General features: G+C 49.3%; 1 protein-coding gene across 1 annotated transcript; it reads right to left on the bottom strand.

Moving 5' to 3' along the window:
- Positions 1–419: 419 nt before the first annotated feature.
- Positions 420–26,312, bottom strand: PGM1 (phosphoglucomutase 1). Its single transcript, XM_067301348.1, has 11 exons — positions 26,006–26,312; positions 13,411–13,573; positions 12,997–13,143; positions 11,210–11,335; positions 9,562–9,752; positions 8,821–8,975; positions 8,134–8,249; positions 4,843–4,978; positions 3,221–3,404; positions 2,043–2,177; positions 420–1,138 (listed from the first exon to the last, which is right to left on the bottom strand). The coding sequence occupies exons 1-11, from the start codon at positions 26,249–26,251 to the stop codon at positions 1,049–1,051; spliced, it is 1,689 nt and encodes a 562-aa protein (XP_067157449.1). The 5' UTR covers positions 26,252–26,312; the 3' UTR covers positions 420–1,048.
- Between the last annotated feature and the right edge of the window lie 330 nt (positions 26,313–26,642).

Genomic DNA, 26,642 nt, shown 5'->3' with positions numbered 1-26,642 from the left:
AGACCAAAGCCATCATTCCCCAGCCAGAGCTCCGCGCTTCGCTCCCAGCCTCCGGCCCCAGCGGCTGCATCCTTTCCGCCCAAGGAGACCAAAGCCGAACAGAGCATCCACCTCCCGTCGTCACTGTGCCCAGGTTACGTCATTTGACTTTGATACGCCCCTGCTTACATAAAGATGCAACTAAAGAGTAGGGGTTGCCCAAACCCTGCGCCCTGCTGCTGCTTGTTATTTACTTAACGGGCCCCGCACCAAAGCGGTGCCCTTGGACAAGACCGTGCCCATCAACACCTGCAAATTTGATTATTCCAAGGGTCTTATCATCCGCTCTGCACCACCCAAGAGCTCATCCAGACTTAAGCTTTATTCTTCAGAAAGGAGCCTGGCACGATGTAAGAAAACAAGAGAGCACTGAACAGCAGTTGTAGCCCATATATCACTTTAATATCCTGCAATTCTTGTTAGTGTTCGTTTCTGTGCAGAGGGTTTGGTGGGGGCGATTTCCTATACAGACAACAGAGCAAATAGAGATCAATTTACACAATTTGTTTTTGAAGGGGAAAAAACATCCACGTGAGGGAAAAATACTCGGTCATAATACACAGACTTTGCATATTTATAAAGATCAAATTTAAAAAAACAGCTATGCATTAGCAAGGATAAAGTGCTGCTTTTCCAGTAAATCTTCCAAGATAGGGAAGAAAAACTGTTACTGAATAATTCAGTCTCCTTGTTATTTCTAGAGCCTTTTGTTTAAGCAAAAAAAAAAAAAGTACATACGCTAAGCCAAAAGGCCGTGCTAACGAGGACCATACGCAAACGGCCACCAGTGCTGTGTGACGCAGAAAAGCAGCACAGCGATGTGCACACAGTGCTGACAGGGGGCTGTTTTTTACTGTCTATCCTTAGCGGTTCAATAGTGTTCTTAAATACTGAGATAAAAATCAATATTCCTTTTTAGTAACAGATTTGACAGCAAGAGGGGAGAGAGGCTGACTTCCTTCCCGCGGGGTGCACAGCCAGCCGCGCCGGTGCGGTGTCAGGGCCAAGTCTACGTGATGACAGTCGGACCGGTGCGGCCGGTTCTTTCATGAAGTTGTGAAAGTTTCAACGCGATGGAAATGAGAGGTGCCAACATGACCTGCAGAGAAGAAAAAGACGCCTCAGTACCAGGGAGCAGAGTGGCCTGCGCAGCCCGCGCCCGTCGTGTCCACCCTCCCCAGCGGCTCGTAGGCGTCTCAGCCCGGGACCCTCAACCGTCGCCCTGAGCACAGGACCGCTTCGGGCTCACAGCGCGAGTGGTGGGACGAGCGAGGGGAACGACGCGGCAGGAGATGCGGCGTTAACACCACGCGTGGGCTGTCGTCGCTGAACAGCGCCCCAAGCGCAAACGGCACGGGGCAGCCGTTCATAAGTTTAGTATGTGCCTATCAATATGCTCTTTTTTTTTTTTTTAAATCTTCCTTGTCAAAAATGGCAAAGCAAGTTATGCAAAAAGAGTTCAAAGGCTCTTTGCTGGGGGAGTGTAAGACGAGGATGCTCTCCCTACACTGTCCACAGGAGAGGTCCTCAGCACTTCCAAACGATGCTGCAAAGAACACGCGTTAAACTTAGTACAGAATAGGATAAGGGGTTCTGGCACCTTACGCAGGACTGCATCCTTTCGCCCCCACGTATTTTTCTTAAACAAGTGTTTCCCATTCAGTATAGGAATTATCTTATCCTCAGGGATGCAACGTTTTAACTAAAAGGTCAGTTCAGGTCTGAAACGGCATCTTCCCACACCTGTAACCAGCCACTCGCACCACACAAATGAAGAGGAAAACCAGTGTGCAACTGCAGAAGAAGCTGTGAGGGATTCTGAACGAAAAACACTTGTTCTGCACAGAGCTTTTTAGAATTTGCACTGGGATTAAAGACACCAAAATTCTTGTTTCCAAAATACTCTGCATCTCCACATAGCTCTAAGCAAAGCAGCGCTAAGCACTAAAGCTCTTTAGAAAGGATGGGTAGAAACGCTGCCACAACTCGGACGCAGGAGTTACCTGGGGGTCTTCGTGTATCTTTTGCGCATCCTTCTCATAGCTGTCTATGTAGAGCCGCACGGTTGCTCCGGCGCTGCCAGTGCCGCTGAGCCTGAAGATGATGCGGGAGCCGTCGGAGAAGATGAGCCGCAAGCCCTGGCAAGAGAGAAGGCGGGGGGAGAAGGGTCTCAGCTTCGCGTCCCTGCAGCACCCCAGGTATTTCCAGGGGACCCGCCGCGGTGCAATGCCCGGCCTGCATGACCCAGGCGCTCTCTCCGGGAGCCACAGCAGGCTCCTCGATCATCCTCCTCGATCATCCTCGCCCTGCTCCCAGCGGAGCGACGGTCCCTCTTAACCTGCTCTGGAGAATTTGCCAGAGCTCTTGGAAATGAAAATAGGGTGTAAAGAAAACGCTCCCATCTTTTCACAGGCACGGCAGTCATTCTTGCGGGGCTCCTCCATTACTCCTTCCGACTTACTGGGCTTCCCCGTTATGCCGCCAAACCGATCCGTCTACGGGACGCTTTTATTTCAATAATCTCTGTGGTGGCAGGTTACTTATCTCGCAGGTATTTAACACCTCCTTGACTTCTGAAGATGGGAACTCAACCCTGCGTTACGGCTGCCCTCCGCGTCGCTGCTGGCTTCTCAGCAGCGGTAGCAGAGCCGAGCGGCCACGAAGCGCGATTGGTTTAGGAGCAAATGCATTTAGGTGCATTTAGGTGTATAATGCTGGTAGTAACCTGGGTGTCTCGTGCTAGAGACACGGGGAGCATCTGAGTCACCTCCGCTTGGGCTGCCAAACACAACACGGCTTAGAGGCTTGCACAGCTGCGGGGCAGCAGCTGGAGAGCAGGCGAGATACCCCAGAGCCCTTCGAACACCACTAGATGTTCTTTGCAAAAACGCACCTTGCCTTTATCGTACAGAGCCACTGGTCTGGACCCGGAGCGCTGGCGCCCTGTTCCCCCGTGGGGTGGCAACCGTTCGTTCAGCAAAACCCCGTCTCGGCCGCGGACCCCGTCTCCCAGAGGGGCCCCCTGAATTTGGACAGGGCAGAGCCTCCCTCAGGCTCCTCCACCACGGCCCCATAGGGATGGCCGTAAGGAGGCTGTGCCCGGCCCCAGGCCCTACTGGAGCTGGAGCAGCCCTCAGACCCTTCCCTCTCCCAGCGTCCTCTCAAAGGCAGCTATTCCCACCTGGTTTTTGGAGACGCTTCCATCAACAGGATCATTGTACTCAAAATTATCAGCTTTCTCAACTGTGTAGACTTTGTCGCCGCACGATAACTGCTTCCCCACGAAGGAGCGGTCAAACATCACCGCCTCCAAATCCTTCATCATTTTATTAGCTGCATCTGCATCCACCTCTTCATAGTCGTACCTGCAACCAGTCACCACAGAATTAGCATGAGAAAGGGGAGGCTGTAAATTAGCAGCAAGGTTTTGTCATGCCCTTGTTCAAACACCGTAGTCAGCCCCATCTACGTTTTCTGGCACCCTGCCGGAGGGGAGGACGGGAAGAAAAGAGAGGAGGATCTGTGTGGCAAAGTAACTGTGACCCAACACCCATCCGCGCGATCCACCGCAACACATCGCAGAGGCATTTAGCACTAGTAGAGATGAAAGCTAGAACTGTGCTGTCTCGCGCTAGGTATATCGAAGACAGAGGGCTAGACTCCAGCAACGCTGACTGCAAAGAGTTTATTCTAATTTTGCCGATAGGGATCTCGGCAGGTTCCTCACTACAGCAATTCTGCCTGAGCTTCCCAGCTGTGTCCCCACAGCAAAACGAAGGTGCGACTGTAGCATGTGACAACGCGCTAGCGCCAGCTCTGATCTAATTAACACGGGTAAGAGAAGCAGTAGAGACCGGCAGCCTCAGCACGCGCTGAAGCTCGGATCAGGATCGCAGACGTTGTGCTCCGATCGCTGCTGCGATCTGCGCTGCTTTTACGTGCCCAGCTGGCTAGACGGAGCACGCGCAGGCTTGCTAACCTGCCCGCCGCTTACAGCTCACGACGCAGACATCCCTTCGGTGCTAAAAGACTGCGCCTTTTCATTCTGGACTTTGGCGTTTTTTCCACAGGTTTAAATGCCTCAGATGTATGCTTGCTTTGTGGAGCAAAAAAAACGGGAAAAGGCAAGTTCTTTCACCTGGCAATTCGAGCCAGAATTTTCACATAGGTCTTCCAAGTTGAAAGATTCCTGCCTAACGCTTTTACTCAACACAGCGTTCCTACTTCTGCTTATGGGCAGGTTAGTTCTTACTCCTTCCCTTCTCGTCTTCCATGTCTGCTGTAGTTATTAGAGTATTTTGGGACTGGACAGAACCTCAGCCAGAAAAATCATGGCTTGGGAGGCAGACATCCATTCAGTAAGGCACTGCCATCACTGAAGATATTACAAAATAACTTGTAATTTGTGGTCTCAGGAAACATACTGTTCTAATGGCAAGAGAACTTGACCTATATTAAAAGAAAAAAAAAAAAAGATATCTCGCATGTATAAGATGTAAAACTTTTAGAGAGTTGGATACGTAATCGATTGTGTTCAGAACAGCAAATACTAAACCGGACATAACGAAAGGTTCAGGTAAACACCGCTGGTTTTGCCTAACCCCGATGTGTTGCCTACTGTAGGGAACTGCTCAGGTAGTTTTAAACCGCTGCAATACCACAGAAACAGCAAACGTGAGACAGAAACACCACGGCGGTAGCAAACGCTAGCGATATCAGTGCGTGGTGCTCTGCCGCCTCCGTGACTGCTCCTCCTCGGAGGGGGCAGAGCCAAGCGCGAGGCGCCAGGAGCGCTCTCCTCACCTGGTGAAGAAGTTCCTCCCGTACTTCTGCCAGTGGTCCTTCATGATGTCCTCCACGCTCTGCTTGCGGACGGCTAGGATGGAGAGCCACGCGAGGACAGCCCACAGGCCGTCCTTCTCACGGATGTGGTCGGAGCCTGCAGCAGCCAAAGCGGGGACACGTTTCGCACCTCCTTTCACGTGAGAGCTTGCGTCGCGGCTCTGCCTCTTCTCCTCTCCTCCATCGGGCTGGAGCCGCACAAACTCACAGGTGGAAGGCTTTGCAAGGGCTAGATCCCTTCTGTAGCATTAAAATAGTTCAAGATCTCATCTGCTTTTAGGTATGGCCCAAATAAAAACATGTGGCCCCTTCTAGCACACAGACGCACTCGTTAGTCATCATTCCTTGATTTTGTTCCCAAAGTAGTAATGGGGAATGCACAGTAAGAAGGACATTAAAAAAAACAAACCAAAAAAAAGGAGCAAAGGAAGCGCTCAGGAAGGCTCACACCCACCTCCCCAGGCAGCTGTCGGGTACCGGCTGCCAAGCAGCACGCTCAGCTCAGCACATATTCTGGCCGAGCACCAAGAAAAATGTCGCCAAACCCCGACGACTCCGAAATCGCACAGCGATGAAGAGAGGAGCCGCCTGCAAGAAGGTGCCAGTCCCTGGGGCCAGAGACAGCGGTTCAAGGAGAGATTTTAATTCGCATGCAGAAATTGGAAGACAGCCTCGTAGCTGCGCTCGCTCCCGTACCCCAGGCAGAGGGGCCGGGTGGCCAAAAAAGGTTGCAAAAGCCCCTGCTGCGGCTGGGAGAGGATTCCTCCAAAATTAGCATTGCACAGAGGGTAGGAAGCCTACAGAGTCCTGGCCCAGCCTGGTCCCGGTGCTCGAAGCGCGTTGGCCGTGGGCTGGCAGAGACATTGCGGCGACGGTGCAGAGCACCGAGGCCCTCGGGAAACCTTGGAGGGGGGTACTGTAACTTAGACGGGCACCCTGAACGCCTAAATTAAACTAGGGATCAGATCGCAGCCCAGAATATACCCGAACCAGCCTCCACGTTTCTGGCTCGCGAGCCCTGTGCTGCGCCCCTCCGACACGCAGCTTTTGAGCCTTCTGGAAAACAACTTTTGAGCCTTAGCCTCTAGAAAGCCTCCAACCAGGTATTAATGAAATCCCAAGGAAGGTTCTTGTAGCCGGGCATCTCTGCTAATGCAGGGAGCACTTCGGAGCTGCTGTTTTTCCCCTCTCGAGGGCTGGGGAGACTTGCCGGAGCAGGGAATTGGCTGGGGGGTGTGGGTGACGCGGTGCTTTGCACAAATCCCACTGCTGTGGGCACAGCAGTAAATTATCCTCCCGGTCCTTCGGAGCAGAGAAAGCTGCACAGAGGTGAGGGAGAGGAATGCTAAATAAACAGGAGTCCCATGCGATGTATCAACTTCTTGCTGGAATAAAATACCCAAGAAAGCGAGCAGGAACGCTGTCATGTCGCATTACTCTAATTGCGTCTGGACTCCGATCCCACCGGGTCACAGTTTGTTTCAATTTTTGCTGGGTCTGTTTTGGCTGCTCCTTCACCTCTCTCCCCTTCAGCACTCACATTCTGCCAGGCTCCAAACAACTCCTCATTAACTTGCTATCAAACAACCTTCCTCTCCCCCTTTCCATTCTTTAAGGCGCGTTTATTTGCCAGATGGACAACCCCCCTTCGCATCTGCCGGGGGAGTCCGGCAGGGGCGGCCGCCTCTGCCCTTTCCCGCTCCGTCCTCCCAAGCGGCTTCGACCCGCGGCCACTCGTCTGCGCCGCTACCGGGCCAGAATAATCAACCTCTCTCTCTCTCTCAGCCTCTACGGCAAACGGCACCAGGCAGGTTTATTTGCAATATAGAGCCACCTACTTATTACGGGATGGAGAGAAACTACGAGCTCGTTTCTCACGCGACGTGGGATGGGAACGGCTTGAGCGCGCTGCTCACGGGAGACCACCTCCTATCAGCAGCTCCATGAACCGGTGGCTGCTCTTTGTTTTCGCTCATTTACCGAAACGCTGCTGCCCTCTCATCAGCCAAAACCTGACACGCAACATGAGCTTACGTGCGCTGAAATCATCCAGGGCCGACCTCCGAGATCTTTCTTTACTCGCAACCATCCTCACGATTTCTTTACAGACACCGCATTTTCCAGAAAGCCCCTTTCCTCCCAACCTGAAGCCTGACCTTGTTGATCAGAACAGCATCTGACTGCACAAACGTTGCCCCTGGAGACTGTTTCAGCCCCACAGCAAACGGCTGTCAACCAGAGGTTAGGTTCCTCAGCTGCAACAGGCTGGGTCATCATCTCATACCAAGCTGTGCACCCAGTTCCACGAAGCACTTCATTTCAGGCATTTTAAGATTTAAGGTCATCTTTGCTCTGTGAAACACCTAAGCCTAGGCTGAAGTAGGGAGTGGGGGAAAGAAAACATTTGAGATTTGAGTCTTGCATGTCCAGAGGTCTTCAGAGGTCTTTAGTCAACAGGAAAAACAAGATCCCAGAGAGATTCAGAGCAGATAAAACGGGGCCTTGTGCATTAAGAAGGGAAGACTGCCGTTTCCGTGGTCAGGAGGTTAATACCACGTGGTGGACGCCACGGGAGAACTCAGACCGCCGAGGCCTCCCGGAAACACTGCGCGTTTCAAGCAGGTCGTTCAGATATGGAGCAAATTCTGCTCACTTTGACTTCCCTGCACAAATAATAGTTGTGTGTCACGTGCACACCCCTAGTAAATTCTTTAAGATGTTCACTTTGTTTCTCAGTAACCTAATAACTTGCTCAGACTGTTCAAAGGCAAGTGTTAATTTAAACTTTATAAATCATACCTTGTTTTTAGAACAGGAAAGTGAGGGCCCTATTAAGCTCAGAGATTTAATACTGACCTGAAACCTCCCCTAATAAAACTGCATGCTGCAAACCATATTTCTTTCCAGAAATGAAAACATTTAGAAGGTTTTCCTGGCCACCAAGAGTTGAAAAATACATTTAACATTGCACTTAATCCCCGTGGACTCAATGACCGGGCTAGTAAAGAGGCCCTTAAACTTCCTGCATATCTACATATGCCTTCCTAAACAACTGAAAGGAGAACTAGCTTTTCCCTGACAAAACTTCTAGAATTGTGTACGTTTCCACCCATGATTCTTGCAAGTTTTGTTATTTTATGATTTAGGAAGCATTAAAAACTACACATGAAAGATAAATCCCAAGTTGCTGAGCACAAAGAATTAAGGACAGGAATAATACCATCATTAGTAAAATTAGGAACATGGACTTACCAGTACCAAAACTTTCCTCTCCACACAGAGACAGTTTGTTTGCATCCATCAAGTTCCCAAAGAACTTCCAGCCAGTCGGAGTTTCATACAAAGCAATCTTTGTAGCGTGGGCCACCCTTCAAAGGCAAGAAGTCCAAGTCATATCACAGCGGGCTCTTAGCGCACCCACGTGAAATATTGCCACAGTAGCTTCAGCTGTTACCGAGCATCTTCCTCGGTGTACACTGAAGGCAGGTTAGCCGCTGCTTTGTTTTCATAAAGAACAACTCTTTGTGCAGGGATTTTGTATTTTATCCCAGTGTTACCTCTGGGGAGACGGCTGGGAAGTACAACTAAAAAAATAAATATAAATATGTAGTTCTTCTAGAGCAGTTCTCAGTCGTGGATCCCAAATCACTTAAAGAAGGTTAAATGTCACTATCAGATTAAAAAATGTGGGGGAGGGAATGATTTGTTTGGGCTTATCTGTAGACAGGAAAAAGAGCCAAGAGCAGAATCCGGCCGTGCCACATCCCATTAGACCGCACCGCGTGTCCTGGCAGCCAGCCCTCAAAGCGCTCAGCCCTTCGGGCGGCCCGTGTGCTGCGTGCCCCTGGGCACGGTTAGAGACACGCGGTCACGGCGCGGCCGCGGTTAAACCGCGGAGGCGGGACGGTGCCCCCCGCCCCACGTGCCGGGAGACCCTACCTGTCGAGAGCCCCGCTGGTGGGCATGCTGCGTGCAAAGCCGCGGACCCCGGTCTGCTGGAAGTAAGGGATGCTGAAAATATTGGCAGCGATGACGGCGACAGAGTCGGAGGGGTTCACAAAGAAGCCGTGTTTCCCAAGAATCATGTTCCGATCCTGGGGAAGGCAAGAGAGAGAAATAACCCACTGCCCAGCTTTGTCTGTAACAGCTGCAACGGCTGGAGCAGTTCTGCTTCGCAGGCACAGCCGATAAACCCGACAGCACAGAGAGATTTTTGACTGCATTGAAACAAATGTGGAATTTTGAGAGAGTTAAATAGTAAAACCTTGACAGTATTTTCTCCTTCCTCCTGACCTTTCACCATCTTTAAAGCTAGTTAAAAATAGCGTGGACTTCATTACTAACACAGTACCTGGCTATTGCCATGGTGGCAAACCACAGCAAGCGATTCTCTTCCATTCACAATTACAGAAGGGAGAGATGGAGAAAAATCTCACTTCTAGTAGCTGTGCCACATTGATAAAGGTTTCTCTCGCAGCCCTTGGGCTTGCGCCAGCTGGACCCATCCTGTTTCTACTGAACTCAAAGGCAAAAGTGCCTATGCCTAACTAGAAGCTGCCCTATCAGCTCAGCGAGGATGCTCTTCACCTCTCCATCCTTCTCTGCCTGAAAGCAGCTGAGCGGTCACTACCCCAGCACTGACTAGAGGGCAAAAACACAGCTAGAGAACAGCTCATTTACCCCATCTCCGTCAAAGGCAGCTCCAAAGTCGTACTCTCCCGTCTTCATGGTCTGCACCAGGTCAGCAGCGTAGGTTAAATTGGGGTCGGGATGGTGGCCGCCGAAGTCCTCGAGCGGCGTGCAGTTCACAGCCGAATTTGCTGGGGCTCCAAGTTCTTCGCACAGAATCTTTTTTACATAAGGGCCCACAACTAGCATGGCAAAACGTGGAGGGGAAACAAGTCAGCCTCTGCCTTCGGTCAGTTGTACATTGGTCACGTAACCGCCCAGGACTCAGGTCTGCTCAGTTTGAATCAGTTTGTGACTTTTTTGCACTAAAGCACAAGCACTTACATCAAAGGCCCCAAGCGGCATTTACAAGTGCTTATGCCTGATCCATCCAGGGCCAAAAGTTCTTGCCAAACCGAGCTTTTAAGCGTAGAAGTTGTCCCACTGATTAAGTGAAACTACTTGTGCTTAGAAGTGAGGATGAGCTTATGACAGGGGCTCAGCACATGCACCAGGACCCTGCTGTGACACGTCCCGCACAAACCCGGCGTAAAGACGGGCTTATGCTCCAGGTGCACCAAGGTTTTGGCATGGCAGTCCATATAACAGGAGAACAAAACAGGGTGTGAATCACATATCCAGCACTACAATAGGATTTCCTGCTGCCATACTCTAATAAAGTAGGTAATAAAAAAAAAAAGCGGGTGTGGAATTGCAGAGAGAACAGGAACGGTCCAGAGACAAGAGAAACCAGATGGCAGGAAAGCTAGGGCGCTCCTGAAAACGTCTGTTGTATGAGACCCACAAACCTGGCATGTGTATTAAGTTATATAAAACAGTTTAACGGTCCCATTTTTGTAATCAAAGATGTACAGGCGGACCCCTGCCTAACCGCTATGACTTCGATGGGACACTGACTGCTGCAAAGTCTACCTGGGTGGCTCTGATCACAGATTTGGCACTAACTTCCACTGTCCCTCAAGAAAAGAGAGCGTGGAGAGGCAGGCGTGAGCCACACAGCACCTCCCCAAACCCCACCAGGGGCTTTGCCCTAGTTCAATTCCTGAGTCTGAGCACTTGACGAAAGAAAATAATGTAAAGTTATAACAAGTTGGCCTGCAAAAAGAAAAACACAGCATGTTTGCAGTTATAACTTTTCAGCTGTGCTGACAAAAAAAAAAACCTTGCTCTGAGTAGACACACTGTATGTGCCACTATTGACAATATCATTTTTTCCAAGTCTATTGGTCCCTGATTTCATGATACTTTCTTTAGCACAGCAGCTGTTGGCAGTCAATATTGCATCAACCAAAATCCATCTAGCAAATACATCGCTGATTCTGCAGCTTGGACAGCTATGACCTCAGTCGACTTTCGCAGCTTCCTATGCATTGCCTTAAAAGAGCAGATAATTAATTTGTCATCTTCTTTCTCCTATAGGCCCAAATCTGTAAATTACAACAAGGCAACTTTGCTGACAGCAATGAGCTCATTGCTTATGAGCACTTAAAAAAAAAAAAAAAAAAGTGCTACAAAAGAAGAGCAAAATTCACCAGTGACAGAGATAAACTCCAGGACAAAATATTCTCTCGAAAGCAGATAGCAAAGCCCTAGGGACACCGGACCCCCCGCACTCCCGCAAACCCAGGTCAGCCCGTACCTCCGTGCATAGCATCTATGCGAATCTTGAGGTGGTTTTTCCCTGAAAGCAGTTCCTTTAGTGCACTGAAGTCAAAGATGTTCCGCAGCATATTCGCATAAGCTTCGACCGAGTCCACAATTTCCACTGGGGAACAAGTAAATAGAGACCAACTCTCACAGTCTGAAATCCGTGTAGAAAAGTCATTTTGCTATGTGCAGCACTGCGCTAACAGCCCTTAGTGCCAAGGGCCAGGGTTCAGAATAAGTCTTTAAACATCCAGTAGAATCATATTATAAAGAAAAGCGATAACTGTCCTATATTAAGAAACTTTTAATTACAGGCTGCCATTGCTAACTGGGTTACAGATCAAACAGGCCAACCAAAATCCTTAAGATAAAACACTGTTCCCAAATCTCTGCTTTGACAAACTCTGTTCACAATGACGGCTCCCTGCACTTCATCGAGAGGGCTCAGTTCCAGCTCAGTTACGTGGAAAATGGGATTAAACAAAAAGGAGGGGAAAAGAAGAAATATACAAACAGATTTCCAATTTCCACTGAAGTCAACGTGATTTGTGCACCCAACAGTTTGAAAAGTTGCACCTTTGCAACTAATGGGCCACATAAAGACAGAGCCATGAAAAACACGTTAGCACAAAAATCCTGGTGTATGGAAACGGGGGCTGAGAGCACTAGGGACTGTTACCATCTTTCAGTCAAGTATTTTTGTTCATTACAAATTCCGGTCACCAGGAGGCAGGGCAAAATACTTGCATGAACTTTGAAAAAAGTCTTCTTTTATGTATTTTCATATTTCACTGACAGTTGACAGAAGTCGTGTGTAAAATGTCATGGCTTTCCCACTCACAATGAGAGTTTTCATTTGTGAAACTATGGACATGAAAATCAGTTACAAAGACTGAGCACTTAACACTAATTTTTGATCAGGAAAACATACTTTAACCGCAAATTTGTCTTTGTTTCGCAACTACACATTAATGATAGCATTACTGACGAAGCAGTCATATTAAGTTTTAGTAACGTTCAATGGATCAGATTTACATACTCACGTATAACCTTTTGTAGGACAGAAACAATATAATTAAAGTACCTACATAAAAGTTAGATACAGACCAAAAAAAAGAAAAGGAACTTCAATATGGCAACGGAGGCACAAAATGTGGCTGGTAAATTGAAGCCAGCGAAAGTTCAAACTGGAAATAACACACGATTATGAGTTTTTGCTTAAGGGAAAGCAATTAGCTGTTAGAAATGGTGAATTCACCATGGTGTGTAACCTTCAATCAAGATTAAATCCCTTTCTAAATCAGGAGGGGGAGAAGTTTCAAAGCAACCCAAGTGAGTTAGGAGACACTAAGCCCAGTTTCAAAGGTCACTTTGATACTCAAGGCAAGTTTGGTAAAGACAGCATTTTTCATTTATCTAACTCCCACCACCTCAAATAGAGACATATTTGAGATGCCTAATGGGAATTAAAAAAACATCCTAGGCCCAATTCCTCACACACCAAAAAAATCAACAGAAGGCCAGTTCTTAAGGCCTAAATCCCCGCTGAAAGCAGAGCCTATGGCCACAGCCCACCTGAAAACTTTACCCGTGCTCTGATGCAACGCAAGCAGGATGCCAGGGTCACAGGGAGAGGTGTTACGGCTCGGGTTATCCAATGGATCAGACTGAGAGATCAGAGTGGCCTCCCAAAACACTAATTGACCTTGCCTGTTGACAGCAGGTCCATGCAAATTCCACCTGAAAGGAAACTTTGCAGTAGGGAGAGCAGCCACTCACCTGTAAATGGTTTAAATTTGTTCTCCAAGTCAAACTGCTGTTTTCCAATGGTGCCCAGGTCCACCTGGAGGTCAGGGCAGATTGCATACTCTTCAATTTTCTTGCTGATTTGGAAAATTTTGTCCGTAATACCTTCAGGAGCAGGACCTGCAAGTTAAAATGGAGGGAAACGGAAGGAATTAAAGAAACAGCTGCAAGAGAATGGTGTTTCACAGGTACAGCAACTGGGAATACATCTCTAGGAACGGACCATGCGACAGCAGGAGCAAATCACTTGCTCTGTTTAGGGGAACACACTGCTCAGGGCACTGATTCCCAGTGATATTAAAACAGTTAAAATCAGGTTCATTTCCCTCAACACAAGAAACAGCCAAACAGGAACAAAGCAAATCCAAACCACCCAAGCAACCTTACCTCCATTGGCAATGTTGAATTTAATACCAAAGTCCCCGTTGGGCCCACCAGGGTTGTGACTGGCCGTCAGGATGATGCCACCGATGGCTTTGATTTTCCTAATGATGCAGGACACGGCCGGGGTGGAGAGAATGCCGTTCTGCCCGATGACCAAGCGGCCGATCTGAAAATTAAAGAGCAAAAACAAACAACTGTGAGCCCCAAATTCTAACAACGCAAGACCGCCAGAGCCCAAACGGCTGGTGCGATGGGTGAAACGGGGGTGAAACGGTCCCTGGACGCTCCTGAGGAGGTGTGCTGATGTTGGAGGCACTGCTCTGCAAAGGGGCAGCTCGTTTTTCGAAGTTTGCTGACCTTCTCCCCTGCCTACAGTGAAGCTCACCGTCTGACCCGGGCTCCGTTGTGCCTTTTTAGCGTTTTCCTTTATGAACGCTACCACTCAACTGGAAATGACAGCCTGCACTGAAGAGCCGAGTTTTCCAGAGGTATCTCAACAAACAACTCTTTGGGTATGGTCTCGAACGTTGCTTTCAAAGGACACAATGGGGTTAAGACGAGCCAAACCAAACGTCACTACCCCGATGGGACCAGACGCATCTCTTGCTCGCAGCGGGTAATACACCTCCCTCCCACAAATTTACTAGTATCGCTGAGACTAAATGCAGGTCAGTGTGCTGAACAGCACAAGGAGATCAGAATCTGGTCACTGGAACTTATATAGTAAAACAGAAGATAAGTATTTTTCTGGAAGAAGATGGTCTTTAACATAGCTCTCAAACAAGCCAACAGAGATCTTCAAAAAATAGCAAACTACTCTCCATCAGCCAAGGAGATTTGAGCCTGCATATGACAGAGAGAAAGGAGGAATTTCGTTCAAGAATAAGATAAACCAGAGAACAAAAGCCAGCGTTCCTACAGGAAAGGTTCGCGTTCGCTGCTAAGCCAAGGGCACCGGATGACTGCGATTCCTCTCCTGCCGCAGGTTGGGTAGTAAATGCTCCAGCTGTTGCAAACCAGCTGGGCTACCAAGGCACCATTAAAAGAATCCCACCTCTAGCGAACAACGAATATACATGGGAAACGCTAATGAATGTCCTTCTTTCAGTTAGTCACAGGACCTAATATCGCAGCCTTTACAGTCCCTGCCTACCTGGCTGATCTCACAGGTTCATCATGCCATACATTAAATCACTTTGAAGCAGTGCAGCCCACACGGGTTTTGCTTTCTTCTCCATTCTTCGTCAAAGCCAGCACACCCTGCCTCGTGTTTTCTTCCCACCCCAAGTCTCGCTCCTTCAGCTTTACTGAGACTTACCCAAGTCTCAGGAAGCCCCTCTAAAACGTCACCTTTCGTTTCCCGCGGGGGCTCATGCCCTCCTCACCACCCCCAGTCATGTGCGGGGCACTACCATGGATGAGGGACTTGCTCCCCTAAACCGTGCAGAAGCTCTTCCCCCCACTTTTTTTTAAATCTTAATTTATATTGAGGAAAGAAGATGGAAAAACTTCTCTCCATGGAGGTTGCTCTCTGATCGGGGCTCCTGGGCCTTGAGAGCTTTTCAGCTGTCATTTCCCAATGATAAATCCTTTACGGCAAGCACTGAGAAAGCTTGTTCAGCGTAGCAGCATGCCGAGCAAATTACACTTAATCTTTTTTAATTTTCTGGAGTTTCTCATAAGAGAAATCTAAGACTGCCACAGTACAGAAACACCTTTCACGAAACGCTCGGCGTACACCAGTTCACCCAGCTCCCTCCGGGCAGCAATTCCGAGTTACAACACTTCCAAGCAGCCTGGGCAGTACTTCCACCCTGCTTTTATCAAAAGCCCCGTGAGGACACGCACAACCAGTAAAGACCACCACCCTGCAGTCACCCTCCCTCCTCCCTCCAACAACGCAGGCTGGTGCTTTTCAGCGTTCTTCGCACCAGAAACGTGTGCTCTCAGCCAGGCAAGCTGCTGCCGCTCCATCGCACGGCCGGCGTAGCCCCTAAGCCCTCTTTCCGGGCAAGAGGTGTATCAGCACGTCACGCGTGGCCTCACCAGTCCTATATACCCTGCCACAACCGCAGTCTCTAAATAGAGATCTTTAATTCTACAAGCCAGGTTAAGCGGACAACTACCTTATTCCTTCCCTTTAGCCAAACGAGTCGTCATTTCAGGGATGCAGCACGAATTACGTTCTCCCGGCGCAGCACGTGTGCTCGGCCCTCCTTGGCCATCCCGCCGATCCCGCGTTCGCAGAAGCGACGGTACCTGCCCGCCGCTCACCGACAACGAGACTTACGCACACGCAAAACGAGAAACGCGCCACCTCCTCACGGCTTTGAGCTTGAAAGCGTGCTCAGACCCGTCGCTCACCTCCAGCGAGCAGGGCTGGCACACTGCTCGTGTGCAAGCTCACAGGTACTAGCCGGAACGCACAAAAACAACCGGTGAAAAATACTAAAACCCAGTAGCGAAACTACACTTTAACCAGGTGTGGGCCGCATTACTGGAAAGAAATGCGGACCTGCTTAACCTCATCTTCACCAGCAGAAGATCTGTCCCTGCGTCAAACGGCCCGAGCAGCAGGCCTGGCCTTACCCCGCTCACGTTCTCCAGCTCTTCTGCTCGGCCCGTACGCTGACTTCAGAGGGCTACGTTAATTTGCAATGGCAAAGGGTGAGGTGGTTTTTTCCAGGCTGGAAAATATGTTCATTTAAAAAAATATTATATGCATATATATATATATATTTCTCCACATATTCACCTGTCCATTACAAATTACTGTGTTGTGATCAGATAAGCTTTTCTGCCAAACGACTGCTGCGAGGCAGATCTCAGAGCAACTCGCTCTACGCTGAGGGAACCAGGACACCCAGCAGAGTCTTTTCTTTGGTCTTTCTGTCCTTTTGCTTTCTACAAACGCCACTTCCCAAGCCTCTCGCAGAGCTCGAACCAGCTCTGCTGCACACAGACACATCTTCCATTCTGCTTCCAAAATACGGATTTCCAGCATGCTCAGAGATCACTTAAGACTTTCACTCACTTTTAAACTACCATCTTATTTCAATTCTCAAAGGCTCCAGGAATACTTATCACACAGCCACAACTCACTCCTGGGGAGAAACAACAAATCCTGTGTTTTGCCTTTCGTTGCTGAACAGCTCCGATCAATAAGGAAGTTCTTTTGCCGCTCTGCCATTGAGCAGGGAGCCATGGCTCCACCAGTTACTTTACTTGTTAAGAATATCTGGGTTTTCTGATCTGATGGAGATAACACGAAGCCCGTTAAGTGCCAGCAGCTTGTGGCATGTCAAAATACAAAATGAGAATGCACAAAACCCAAGCAGTATTTGTTTCTTTGCTCCACGTGTACTTCCACATCCTTCTCTCCATCTGCATCACTTAAAAGTGAACAAACGCTAATTTCAGCATTACCGATCTGATTTTCCATTGAAAAGGTCACTATTAGCAGTTGATTAAAAACTGTGGGGAAATTAAATCTCGTAGTGGCTAATTTATTATGGCTTTCTGCATTTATCAGCTACACAGCTTCAGGAATTTAGTCAATTAACAGTTACCAACCCCATTGGCAGCAGCCATTTGGACTATCAGTTCCACTGCAGACTTATTAAGGTATCTCCCATCGCCTCCAACTACCATAGAAGCTCCTTGGCGATCTCTTAAGTCTATGGAAAAAAATATGCTCTGGATAAAATTTTGCAAGTAGTTTATCTTGGACTCAAAATAAAAGGTCTTCTTCCGTAATCCACTGGTTCCTGGTTTCTGGTCATTGTAAGGAGCCGTGGGCACAGTCAGCACAGGCAGAGGAGTGTCTTCCATGTCCTTTTTTCATATAAATGCATATGAATTATGATGAAATAAAAAACAGTCTTGACACCAGCAGTGGCACACCTACTGGACAGAAGTTCAGGCAAGGAGCTGAGCACCCAAAAATAACTCCTTGAACCTCGAGCTGAAGGTGGTTTCTGTAACTGAAGACGTTTTCTTGCACTTGTTCTGCAGGATCAATGTCACGGAGAATACCTAACTCCGCGCTGCCGCTCCTCACCGAGACGGCCAGGAGAGGAAATTTTTGTCTTCTCTACCAGCCTCTACGCATCACCGTCATAGCTCTTCGCCACTCCGTACTATCGCGCACCGGAGCCCAGCAATGTTAATCCGTCTGATTTTCTTTTTAGAGCCGGGATGAGGAAGGAGGCTGTTTGGTGGCTCGGCAGTGACGATTTGCTGCCAGGCTGCACGCTCTGCCCCACGCGGAGCCGCAGGGATTCAGCCAGACAAGCGGATCCACACGGCAGCGCCAGGTCCCTCGCGGGCCGGCCGGCGCGCCGCGCTCGCCGGGAAGCGGATACCCCGAGGGAAGCCTCCAGGAGGCATGGAAGGGCTCTGCTGAAGCTATTTTGTGGAGTCCAGCGAGTTAAAGGTCACTCTTAAAATGGAAGCCAGCAGATCTGTTACCTACGGTTTGCTTCTGCTGCTCGCTTCTCCTCTGACAACCAGCTTCGCCACTGCCAGTCCTCTGCAGGCTCCCCTCAAACACGGGGCAGTTATCCAGAATGAATAGTGGGTCAACCTTCGCCTTAATAGAGAAAAATCCACAGTAGCTAAAAAGCCAATGGACCAACGGTTTCAACTGAGTTACCCTATAGCCACGCGAGTCTTACCAAAGGCAGGATATGCCCCAAGAATTAAAGAAAACTCAAATATTTTGGAAAACAGAATGTGGTAAAAGCTGTGACTTTTGGAACACCTTAACTAAATACATACAGAAGAGATGCCAAAATACCAAGAAATTCTTACGAGGCGTCGTCTTCCTGAACCTTGGCATGCTAAATTCAAACGCTGGACCAAAATCACAGCTTCCTCCAAACCTCTTTAACAGCACTCTGAGCGCTGCCCGAGCTGCTGTAAGCATTTTATGAATACTACTGGAGCGATTAAAGAACCTATACTTCGTAAGGACTCCGTCTGTCCCATTATTAAAAAGGTGAAAAAAAGGGAGCTGTGCATACGGCCGAATTGCAGTGGGTGACCAGGGCCCGGCAGGACGGTCCCTGCGGTGCCGGCTGTGCCACTGCGCGTTGCGGCTGAGCGGCCCTTTCCTTCCATGCGAAGGGCCAGGTTTCCCTCTAGCGGCACAGCCGACAAAACCCAGCTCCCAAAATGAGCTACTGTCCCCTGGCAGAAAAAAAGGCCTACGCAAGCTCTTTCCCTTTTCTCCCCCGGAGAGATAAACTTACTGCCCTGCGAAATGCCGCGGCATTAAGTGACACGAGGAGGGTGCAGGCACCCGCCGGCTCCCGCTGATGCACGGGGAGATGCACAAGGAATTAGCAGCAGGCAGAAGGCCCCTGCAAGCTCCGGTATTTGTGCACGTAATTAACCGCGCAGGCGCTGGGATCAGACTACATTAAGCTGGAGAGGAAAGAGTTGGTAATGCCTTGCTTTGTGCACATAAAGAAATAAGTTATAGCAATGAAATATAAAGCCCAGCAGTGAGCTCGGGCACACAAAGCAAAGGGACACAATTAGCACATCCATCAGCCTCGTCTCCAGGGTGCTCGCCCCGTAACGGGCATTTTTTGGCAAACGTGCATCACGATTTTGGATAAACTAAGTTACCCATAATTGGCCAACCAAGACTGATACAGGAGTTGGCGATCACGTGGTTGCCAGCATATTCAGAAGTGAAATAAGCTCCAAGCTGAGCCCTGACCACCTTACAGCCCGGAGCAGAGGGCAGCCAGAGACAGGGGAAGGAAATGGTCGTTCGATCGGCAGGAAGGTTATGAGGCTGAGGATTTATTTTGCTGCCATTACACATCACATACAGGCTGGAAAGGAATTCAGCAGGTCATCTACACCCTCCCCAAAACTCACAAAGGATCAAATATACCTAGGACATGCTTCAAAAAGCCTATTTAACCTGTTCTCAAAATCTTTTTCTCCACATAAGCTGTGCCAGGGCATAAGTAGCCTTACACTTAGAAGCATTTTCCTACAATCTGCCCTAAATCTTCCTTGCTGTGGTTTAATTCCTGCTGAGTTGACACAGAAAACATCCATCACAATCTTCCTTCTGACTTCTTACACGTTAAAATAGACTCCGGGTTCCCTCTCCTTCCTACCGAAACCACCCCAGCCCCTGTAGCTCTTGCTTGTGGCTGTTTCCTGAGGCTCCGACTGCTCACGGCGGTCGGAGGCGGCACAGCTTCCTCCGGGTCCGGCGCAGGCGCCTTCTCCTCCTGACAGCCCGTCTGCTGCAGGCAGAGACGCTCACCGTAGCCGAGGTCCCCATTTACCGTCACGCGCTTTAGAAATGCAAGAACAGAGTCAAAACTATGAACTCTTGCCTCCTAACTGTTGACTTTGGTTAATGATAAAAAGACAAACAAGGGGTTATTCTGAGAGGACTTAAACTTCAGTAAAATACTGTAGTAAAATATTACAGAGCACGCAATTCCTCCCCTGGCCCTTCCCCTGTCCTTGCAGCTTGCTCTCCGTTCTTGCACTTCTCCCTCCTCCGCAAGCGGACAGAGAAAGCCAGTGCACCCACTGTGTATCTGCAATTAGTTGCAAACTTTCTTTTCCTGCTCCCCAGGAATTCTTCCGACAGCGACCCCTTGGCAATAGGCATTACCTCCTCGTGCTCTTTTTCTGTGATTAGTCCAGAAGCTACATTGCACGAAAGCCAAAGGAGCGAACTGGGTCAAATCAGGTATTTTATACTTATTTTGTGACCTTGCTTTAAGACAGAAATCACATTTCCCTTACTCGTAACCAAAGAAAAATTTTGGCTCCGCACTGCTGCTCATGCAGTCACCGTAAGAGGGTGCCACCAGCCCTGAAGAACCCGGCTGGTGAGCTGCCAAAACCATGCACTTTCTGCCTGATTACAGGCCTGGTACAGGCAGCTGCTGCTGCATGCGTGACATTTGGCAACGCCAAGACAAACGGAGGCAGATTAAAATAAACAGAAAGGCACACCGCAGGCTCACAAGTCGTATAAAGAGTGCTGCTGCAATTGCAAAACTCTTCATTTCCGTAATGATTCATTACAAATGTAGTTTTTGAAGTTGCTGCAGAGATTCCAGGCAGGCAAAACATTTGGCCCCATCCTGACGGCATGAGTGCACATACACGCACCCATGTACACGGGAGCCACTCACGAATTAAGGCCTGTCGGCTGCTGCAGGGCTGTGCAGGAAAGCACCACGTGCTGGGCTGCCGCAGACACCGAGAAGGGGCCAGGTTCGTCATGCCGGCAGGGGCTGACAGAGAGGCACAAGGTCAACAACCCGGGCTGAGGAACTTGCTCTGTTTAAGGTCAGTCTTGCAAAGAACACCAAAATCCACATGTTTACTCGGACTGCCCCGATATTTGCTGCCCTCCCTGTGCACAGGGCAATGGGAGAGGGACCCCAGCTGGTTTACTGTGAGCAAAGCAATCCCGAGGGATGCTGCTGGGCTCCATAGGGGAGCGGGGAGGACGTTAGCCTCGGGGAAGGAGGTTTCCCTCTGCCTCCCTTCCCCTTCTTGATCATATTTAGGGACCTGCAGGGGGAGGAGGCAGGGACTGCTGAGGAACAAGGGCACAGAGTGCATCAAACCCATGAACGATTTGGGATTTCTTGGAGACATTCCCTGTCCCTGGATCCTCAAAGAAACCAGCATCCGGCCCCAAGGAAAAACAGAATTACAAAATGAAGACACACAGCCTCATGGAGGGGAGGGATGCGCCAGGTCAAGCCTGGTGGGCACAGGGACGGCAGCTGCACGCCGAGACGTACAGAGCCAAGCTGCTGCCTCCCACCTGGGCACAGTAGCTATGGAGGAAGGCAGCAAGCTGGTAACCACAGGATGAACGTGCGATGGAGAGGCACCTGTAAGTCACAGGGAACAGCAGGGAAAGAGAGAAACATATGCAAATCTTTTCTCGCAAACCCACCGGGACATGCAAGGGCAGCTTGGTCTGCAGGCCCAGGGATAAAAAGCGGGTAGAGTTCAGTAGCAGGCAAGGGATGTGCAGAGGTCGGCTAGTCCCTGTCCTGAGGCAGAGACAACTCTCCCCGAACCATTCATGACAGACGTTTTCCTAGGCGAGATTCAATGACCTCACCAGGCGACGCGCTCCTTCCATTAGGCTTGTGCTTCCAAAATATTTCCTAATGCCTAACCTAAACCTCCGCTGTTGCAATTTTAATTCTTGCCCTATCCCCAGCGGGCCACAGAACAATTTGTTACCCTACTTGCTGCAGCATCTTTGCAGACGTTTGAAGACTGCCAGCATGCTTCCCCATCTCTAGGCTAAGTCTTTCAGTCTTTCCTCTTTGGTCAGGTTTTCTTGACCTCTGGTCATCCTTGTTGCTGTCTGCTGGAGTCCTCCCCAAGCAGGCAGCATCCACTCTGAGGAGTGATAGCTCAGAACAGGCACCTTCTTCCTTTTGAGACTTTATTTCCCAGGTTTCATTTATTCACCCTATTCGAAAATCTCAAAGTGACATTTGTTTTCCTGGACAACTGTATGATCTCTGTGGTCCACGCTGATCCTCGGATCATCTTCTGCAGATCTGCTGCTTAGTATATTATTCTGCAGCTTATACGATGATTATAACTATACATATTATATTCACATTTGATTATTTACGCCTCAGCATCCTTCCTTACACTTGTATCTTACTGACATCCTATGTTATTTCTGTTCATCTCTAAGATATGTTCATCAGTCGAAGCACTAATGAACATATTGGTTAGCTCAGCTGGAACATTAGCTGGAAGCACACGCAAGCCTGCATCGGTCACTGGGTGGGATGGCAAGGACCCACCGTCCGCGTTGCTTGTTCGCGGCGCAGGCACTCAGCCTGGGCAGAAGACATACGGAGAGCTGCTGTTCAGTACAACTCACCTATCCCAGTTCTGCCTCGAGGAATAAAAGGCATTAGACTCTGTATTACTGCCCTACCAGCGCAAAGGTTGAGGTTTCTGGTTACATGGAGCCAGTGATCCAGGAAAATACAAAAAAGCCCCTGTTAGTACAGTTTTCAGCTCCCTCTGTGCTGGATTTGAAAAGATTAACTGCAAAGCACCTTAGTTCTTCCTGCTTGAACTAAGGTTTCCTTATCATAGAGCTTAAAATTCCAAAAAGGCACAGAAACTGGACACTGTAACTGCTGCCTTAATAACCTTTAACTGCAAACTGATATAAGCCATTGATCTTTACAGACAACAAGAAGCTAAGCTTGTGCAAAAGCAGTCTCCAGGCTCCAAGAGCTGCTGCATGTATGGTTGTCTTCTAAAACTCACTACAGTCTGAATCCAGGATACATCAGCATGGGAATGCTGATGGCACAATCGGTATATACTTCCTTACTTCAGGTACTGGATCTTAATGCCGCCTTCCGCTTCCGAGAAAAACAGCAACGTAAGAAAGACGAGAAATTGAGATGTCTTAACAGTCTGCGCGATTTAGCATCACCTCATCCAGGTCTGCTAAGAAAAACGTACACACGGATTTCTTTGTTCTTCCTTCATGATCACTTCAGTTTGATCTTTTTAATATCAGGAGCTTTTATTTGAAGAGAAGATCTGAGGCCTGAAGGAGTCTCTTCTTTAGGGTAATGATGCTGATTACTAAATAAACGAAGGCCTGTAGACCCACAGGACTATGGCTGACTTCAGTGTTCTGCAGAACGAGGAACGGGCAGAAGAGCCGCTGGGAACAGGTTTCTTAAATACTAGGTAAGGAAAACGAGCGGAGCCGAGGTAGGGGTGAGCAGTAACGAACGCGCGGAACGCTTCCCATCAGTCGGCCCAAAGCAGTTCCCAGCCAGGCCAGCTCCACTAAACCCATTTCACAGCTGGGACACTGAGGCCAGGAGCACAGGCGCACTCGAGCCGGGAGCAGACGTGGCTCTCCAGGCTGGCGTGGCACCAAACCGCCTACCGTGAGGCCCAGCAGCGCTCTCGGAAAGGGGAACTGCTCTGGGGCCAAGGCGGACAAGCGCAAAGAAAAAGGGAGCAGAGCTACAGAAGCAAGATACAGCAGAGCAGAGCAGAGCAAAGAGCAGCCGGGCAATGCAACAGAACTTAAACACTTGGGTTTCCTCGGATAATTGAGGGGAAAAAGCCTAATACCAGCCAAGCCAGGAAACTAAGCTTTCTAGGGTAGAGCGCAGTATTTCTAACAAAAGCAGTTTGTCCTGCAGCAGTAAAACAAAACCAGGCTAGCACTTAACATGCAAAGCACTGCCTGGCATTCAAAACACCTACAGCAATGTGCTTTAATGCAGATACTTTCCAGCATTTTGAAATCTTTTTATTTGAGGAGGAACCAGGGACACGGTAAATTTGTTGAGCATGCCACAGAAAGCACCGAGTAGTAGGTGACAGTGCTAGTGAATCAGCACAGTACTAGCTGCATGATCAGATCTAGATTTATAACTTCAACTCTGTTATTTTTGCACGCTCTTGAGTTGAGTTATTATACAGACACAATTCTACTCAGACAGGTGATGACTAGAGCATTTTAATTTTTATTCATGTAATTAAAGTGTCAGATTCACTAACAATGTGGGAATACCATAAAGGAAATCTGGCACAACAGACCAAAACAAATAGGTAAACTACACTGGATGCCAGCTGAGAACAGCAAAACCAACAAAGTCTGTTTTTGTTTATTTGTATGGCTGCAGACTTATAAATAGAATAACCATTTCTTAATCATATAACCACAAATTGAGTTGTAGCTTAGTCAAATACCGGTGTTTAGGTATATACTAACCATTAACCATTCCAGATGGAGACAAAAATAAAACTCACTCTAGCATCTTTACCTTCTGCCTTGTAAAACTAATGATCATAAACTGTGGCTCTTGCGCAGACCATTCAACCAGGTCTCAAAACATGTGATTTAAAAGCATTAAATCAATCACTTCTTACTCCCTATGACCAGAAACACGTTTTTTCCTGCATTGCACACAGGTGGCAGGCTGGCTGAGTTAGATGACGGACTACATCCTGATATGACACATCTTGGTTATCAAAAGCAATCAGAGAAACTATGTTAAAAAAGCCTGTAGCCAAAATTTACCTTTATTTATCTTTATTCCTTAGTTCTTATTTTCAGTTTTACCCCATTCTTACTATCCCTATACCCCCGTTCCCCTCACACACTCTGATAATCACTTCTCCACAGACAAAACAGCACGGTCACTTCAGCTATCCAGAACGGGCAGCGCAGCCACCTCCTGAGTTTTCTCCGTACGAGATTACCAAGTATTTCTCTGAGACCTGGCTGCTGGAACCTGAAAACTGCACAAGCAGCCCAGCACCCAGACCAAACCCAAGTCTCCAGGAAGGAGTCACCACGTGTTCCCCGGGCTGCACTAACTGCCCAAGCACACCTTCTTACAGGTAAGCAGCGGTAGTTCGCTCCTCTCTCTGAAGGGCAGGAAACCTCCAGTTACTTCACATTTATCATGAGGAAACAGAAATTTCATGGGCTCTTACTCAACTGCACTGTGGTAGCTATCAGAGAACTAGTAGTTACAGAGAAAAAATATGAAGCAAGCGTACCCTAAGTGTTCAGAAATTGGAAAGTAAATATATAGAAAGTTATTAAAAAGACGTGTTTTTCACTATTGTCTATTCTGCTACAAAAAAAGCATAGAGAACCTGCAACAGCAGATGATTAACAATGTTGTAACACTGCTATATTTTTGCTTGAAAAAGTCTAACGTTTTGTCTCAGGCCACGGCAGCTTTCTTGCTTTTTAAATTAATGATTCAGAACAAAAAGTTATTAAAGTAAAACTTCTCACTTCATATACTGTCTTGACTCTTAACCCACATCTTCTCCATCCATTCTCTCCTTCTACCTCCCGTTTCCTTTATTCCCTTTCCAGAAGGTTTTTCTCCCTTCGGAGCCACTTCTGTCTCAGCACTCTGAATTCACCCAGACAAAATCCTGCCAGGCAAAGGCCCGCCAGCACACGGGCCCCTTGGCACCTGCCTCCGCAGCTCCGCGGCGGAAAGCTCGGCACCGCAACGCTGCGCGTACACGAGCATCCGCGACCAGGGCGGAGGAGTCCGGCAGCGACAGGCCCTTGCCCTTTGCTGGTTTTCTACAAACGCTCATCTTCTGGGGGAAGTCCTTTTTTCTAGGTAAAAGCCTATCTTCACAGCCCACCCCAAGAGGCAATAGTTACCTGGAAGAAAGAAGAGTTACCTCCCCCCCAAAAAAAAAGAAGAAAAAAAGAAAAACTCTAATCAGGCCAATGCCTGTTTTGGCTCGCTTCCACTCCCCGTTGCTCCCTCTGGGGTCTAGCTGAGAGGCGGCTGAGGGCGACCTCGCCGCCGCCCCCCGGCTGCCCTCCCCCAAACGGGCACGGCCCCCGGCCCGGCCCCGGCAAGGAGCCTCGCCGCTCGCTGCCTCGCCGGGCGCCCAGGTGCCGCAGGGGGGCGGCCGGGCGCGAGCGCCTCGCGCTTCCACCCCGGCGGCCCCTTCCCGAAGCGAGGGCACAGAGCGGCGCCCGCCGTCCCGTCCCCGTCCCCGTCCCCGTCCCGTCCCCGCCGCGCCGCGCACCTACCCCGTTGGCGGCGGCGATGCGCACGATGAGGCGCACGGCGTCCCGCATGTAGAAGCGGCCGTCGCCGCCGACGACGAGCGTGGCGGCGGGGCGCTCGGCCGGCGGCACCGTGGCCAGGATGCTCTGCACGAAGTTCTCGGCGTAGTGCGCGTTGCTCTGGAACACGGAGACCCGCTTGCGCAGACCGCTCGTGCCGGGCTTCTGGTCGCCGTACGGACGCGTCTTCACCGTCACGATCTGCACCATGGTCGCGCCGCGAGTTCCGGGCTGCCGCCGGCGGCTGCAGCAACAGCGGCGGCGTCCGTCCGTGCGTCCGTCCCCGCCCCCGCCGCGCCGCCCCTTAAAGGGCTCGTAGACGCTCGTTCTCCTGAGCGCGCCGCCTTACGCTGACCACGCCGGCAGCCGTTCCTCTGGCCCTAAGAACGGAAGCTAGAGCACGCCTCTACCTTGCGAGCACCTCAGATCAAGCAGTTACTTCTTTTTACCCGTTCTAGCAACGTACAAACAAAGAATTTGTTACCCTTTTTTTTTTTTTTTAAGCTTGCTTGGTTTATCGGGCAGCCAGAGCTCTACCAAGGAGGAGGAAAATGACCCAGGCTTGGGAAAGAAATCTGGGAAGGTTCACTCAGAATTGTTA

Source organism: Apteryx mantelli, chromosome 8, assembly GCF_036417845.1.
Source record: "Apteryx mantelli isolate bAptMan1 chromosome 8, bAptMan1.hap1, whole genome shotgun sequence".
NCBI classification, from domain to species: Eukaryota; Metazoa; Chordata; class Aves; order Apterygiformes; family Apterygidae; genus Apteryx; species Apteryx mantelli.
This window is presented reverse-complemented; position numbering and strand designations above follow the sequence as displayed.